At 48.1% G+C, this 4,400-nt stretch overlaps 1 protein-coding gene across 3 annotated transcripts in view; it reads right to left on the reverse strand.

Annotated features, from left to right (window-relative positions):
• LOC144146717 (sushi, von Willebrand factor type A, EGF and pentraxin domain-containing protein 1-like) overlaps nucleotides 1-3,939 on the reverse strand; it is a 759,548-nt gene extending 755,609 nt beyond the window's left edge. For all 3 annotated transcript variants that reach the window (XM_077678646.1, XM_077678652.1, XM_077678657.1), the window contains exon 1: nucleotides 2,875-3,939. In XM_077678646.1, the coding sequence (XP_077534772.1) occupies nucleotides 2,875-2,938 (64 nt within the window). In that variant the 5' untranslated portion in view covers nucleotides 2,939-3,939. The remainder of the gene's footprint in view (nucleotides 1-2,874) is intronic.
• Nucleotides 3,940-4,400: the final 461 nt, after the last annotated feature.

Genomic DNA, 4,400 nt, shown 5'->3' on the forward strand with positions numbered 1-4,400 from the left:
GCCGGGCGGAAAGTAGGCGGTGCGGTGTTGCTCGTCATAGCGGTGTTTGCTCGTCATAGCGGTGTTAAGACAACCTGAAGATTAATTTAAACAACTCCTAAACTGTTTGCTGAAAGCTCATACACACGGGCGTTTTTGGTATATACCTCCGTCGAAAAAACAGAAGCGGTGGGGTGGCCGGGTCCAACTCGCGACTTCGTTCTCAGTAGCGAAACGACTCACTCAACCCGGGGGGCTGGTTGTATTAGCAGAAAATAGTCTGCCCTCCAGTTATCAATTTCCCCCAGTCAGTTTACATCACGGTTTGCCTCTGGAAATAAGCATGAGATTAAGAAATTTCCGCGAACTTATTGCGCCTTAGGGCAACATACGTTGCCGTAGGTCGTACGACGACCGCCACGGCGACCGCAGTTGGTCGTTGTACATTCTGTTGGCGTCGTGTGCTCCTGCAAGAAACGGGAATCGTACTAGGGCAAAACATTTGGTCTTCTAGTTTTTTTTTCTGTAATAACTTAGCAGAACGCTGGCTAAGGGATGACTATAAAGTAGACAGAACACCAGTTCGTCCCTTTCGTTTAAAGTTCACGGTTTATGCCAACGACGCGTGCACGTTACCGCTAGCCTTTAATTCCCAGCTACAAAAGATAAGCAATGTAAATTGCTTGTCTCTTGCGTAGCCGGCAAGGGAGCTTGCACGGATGGCTTTGAAAACAACCCTTTCATTCGGTTCTTTTTTAGGAGATTTTAAATCCCTGCGATTCAACAGGTGGACCACCCGTTCGACAGACTGGCCGCCAATAGACCGCAAACGCACTAGGGGTCGGCCAAGAACTCGTTGCCGAGATGAGCTACGGAGATTTGGGGGACAAACATAACTCAGGTGGCACTCGATAGGCGTGGCTGGAAATCTTTGGGGGGGAGGCTATCGTCCTGCAGTGGACACAAACAGGGTCATGATGATGATGATGATGAATCCCTGTGATCAGCAATTTTTAAAATTATTGAGAAAATGCACTTAAACCATACTTTACTTGACTATACCACAAACACAGCTGTCCCGCCTGTTCGCTCTGAGCAATCAGGAAAATGTATAAGCAGCTTTGCGCGCACGTTAGCACTTGTTCACATGCCGGGTTTGTTCGCCGGTTCTAATTTTAATAATCCAATGTTTAAACTGTGGCGCATTAAAATAATAGTCCCAGAGGTACCTTTATTTTTAGCGCTGTGTCACTTGTAGACCTTTTTCCACACTGTTGTGGGGTATGTAAGGCTTTTATTGATGGACAATGTCTGGGCACTTATTTGGCCTCTATGATAGATTTTCTCGATAGGGGACATCACACTTCTACGAGGGGTTCTATTTCTGTTTACGGACAAAAGCCCTTGGATTATCCGTGCTGTTTAGTACCCCTTGAATCTACAACAAATGAGCGGAGATCATTCACCGGCCCTCCGGTAAAGTGTTGGGACGTGCGCTGTTGGTGCTGGTGCACGCTTTTCGCGCTGCTGCAAGAATGTTTAGCAATATCAACGAATCGCTATGGCCTATAGATGGATCTCTAACGATAATGCTAACCGAAGGGCACCACAAGACCATTCAACGGCGACTTGCTGCAATTGACAGCGAACCAAGCTTATCTCTCAGTAGCGATGATCCATCCACTTTCTGCCTCCACAGCATCCTAATGCCGCTCTGCAGGCCTCCTCTAAACACTGGATATGAGCAGCTAAACATGGCACATGTGAAGCGTCATGCCACGTCATCTACGCTTCAAATACTGCGCGCAATGGTGTCACAAGAGCCAAGGAGAATGCCGGATTGACGATAAGCTCAGTATTAAGATCAAGGAAGACACAAAGTTATTTTGGGGTGTTGTTGCGTGCAAACATTGTTTTATGTGTGTTTGGGTTCAGTACTAGCCACCGAAAGATGTTCAAGTCCCGCACTTGTAAGAATGGACACGCGATCGATAGGAAGAACGACTATACCGACTTCACTTTTTTTTCCTGCGTCTTAAATTAAGGCGTCGCAGCAGAGGTCCGTCGCAATCCTGAATTGGCTGCACATTTAGAAAAACAGTAACAATCAATAACAAACAAAACTGCTTGACTATTTATTAAGGGTACGAATAGAACGCGTAAAGGGTGAGTTGAGCCACAAACAACAGGGTTATCTTTCCAGGTGACAATTGTAGAAAGCCGTGGTCGCCTTCATCGGGTTCAATTTCGTCCGAACGAGAAAGGACTTGGGCCTGTCTCCGTTTCTAACTTCGGGAGACATCCCAAAACACGCGTAATACGACTGCTGCTCAATTCAACGGCAGTTGGAGGGCACAGCCGCGGTTGATTTGAACTGCAGTTGACATCGCTTTGTGAACGCCCGATACAGTCAGATGTTCGTCCTCTCCTCACAATGGTTAACATGCAGCGGTATCCCTTTTTTTTTTTTTTGCTCCTCATCGCAAACCTTCCAAAACGTCTTAACTCGCATGTTTGTTCATAGTTTAGACTCTCGGCGAATTGTGTAAATGATAATATGAAATTAATTGCATAAACTTTATTTAGAGACATTTTCGCCTGAAAAACTTTACCCGAACTTTAAAAGTCGGCAAATGATTGAGCCCGTTGCGTGCAACATTCTTTAGAGCTATTATTCTTCAAAATATTTACAATTTGTTAAGCAGTCTGCAAAAAAGGAGACGTACTGAGTAAGAAAAGTTACAGCGACAAATTTTTTTAGAAGTCCGCGTATTCTTCCAGCCACGTGCAAATAAATCGACGAGGACATTCGTATGATTTTAAGTACCTTGACGATGTTCCCGGAAAGATTGCATTACGCTCCGAAAAAGCACCTTTCCCGAAACGCAGACTTACCGACTGCAGTCCAGAGCACGAAAAACAGAAGCAGAGCACAGTTCAACGACCGCCGGGACGCCATGTGGTCGATCTCAGCTGCTTCTCCGAGAGTCACCGCCGACGTACGATGGGATTTGTTCGTCCAGTCTGCTCTGGAAACTCGGGCAGTGGATCAGTTTCTAGAGGCGCGAACGTCCCACGATCACGATTTCAGCACGCGAAAAAGTTCTTATCACTGAAGACTACAGTCTTTTTGCTGCTAGCTGACCCGCTTCGCAGTTCTCAAGCGCAGATGGCTGCGAGCGAAGGCGGGACAATCCCTTCTAATTGTTGTTCTTCTCAGACAACGTATGCAGTTGGGCTATTTCGTCAGTCTGTGAACACAAGAGACGCTCTGACGAATTGAAAGAGCACAAAGCTTAAATTCTCAGCCAAGACAAATATTTCGCTTTCGACCAGATCGTTTACACGGCGACTTCTTTGAGAGTCCTTCGTAAGGTTGCCAAACAAGGTCTCGTGAGTCTTTTCACATGAAAGAAGCAAGAAGAGATAGAAGGGTGACCAGCGTACCAGGCGACGAAGCTTCTTGATCTTTCTAGGTCTTCAAGAGCAGCGGTGGCTGCCGGCACCACTGATGTATTCAGGATTTCGTGGACGCTGTGTGGTTCCTTTTGGTGCCACAATGTGCCGATCTGGTCCTCAGTCGATGAAGCCAAAGAGGGAAGGCGGTGCACTCGCGACGTATATATGACCTCAGCAAAACGACCACCGCTATAAGAGCGGCCCCCCTGAAAGGTAATAAATCGCCCGCGTGCGCTTCACAAGCTGTCAGGAGCAGACGACGCGAAGAGCCGAGCGCGGGAGGCTTTCTTCAACAAGTTGCGAGCGCCCGCAAGCGAGAAATCGGCTTCTGTCGAGGTCGGGGTTGCCGCGGCGGCCGAAGCCGCGAGGCTGGCCGGACGAGAGAGTTAGGCGAAGGGACGTCCGAGTGCTCCTCGCACGGCGTCGTAAAAGTCTGGAGCTTCTCAGTCGGGACCCTGCGTCGCGTAGCACGCCTGCTTCGCTTTTGAGCGACGACGGGTCCGAACACGAGGTACAATCGGCGCGGACGTCGCGACCTAGGCGGCGCCTCGGCTGGCGCCATCTGGTGGAGGACCACGGAAATGCGGCCCGAAAAGAGCCGGCGGTGGGACGATTTCCTCACGTCGGTATCGCTTTGATTTCCCGCGCTAGTTAGCTCCATTGTCCATAATTTTAACCTTGCCTCGTGTGCGTTGACACATGAAATCATTAATACTTACACTTCTCTTCGAGCGAACTAAGACGAAGCAGGACCGTTTGGTTACTCACGGGAGGGTACTGGTAAACCATACCGGTATGTTTAAGCTTTACGCTATGGAGGCGCCCAAGTCGTTGAAATCGTACCTATTTATTGTAGTTTTTTGTATGTTTAGCTACGCCTACTTTTGTCAAAGAGTTTTTTCTCATGAGTCTCGAGTAGGTATTTTGCGAGAAAAATATCCTGCCCCATAACAAGGTTCAGA

Source organism: Haemaphysalis longicornis, unplaced genomic scaffold, assembly GCF_048455015.1.
Source record: "Haemaphysalis longicornis isolate Haplotype H1 unplaced genomic scaffold, Haemaphysalis longicornis Haplotype H1 scaffold_1, whole genome shotgun sequence".
Lineage (NCBI taxonomy): Eukaryota > Metazoa > Arthropoda > Arachnida > Ixodida > Ixodidae > Haemaphysalis > Haemaphysalis longicornis.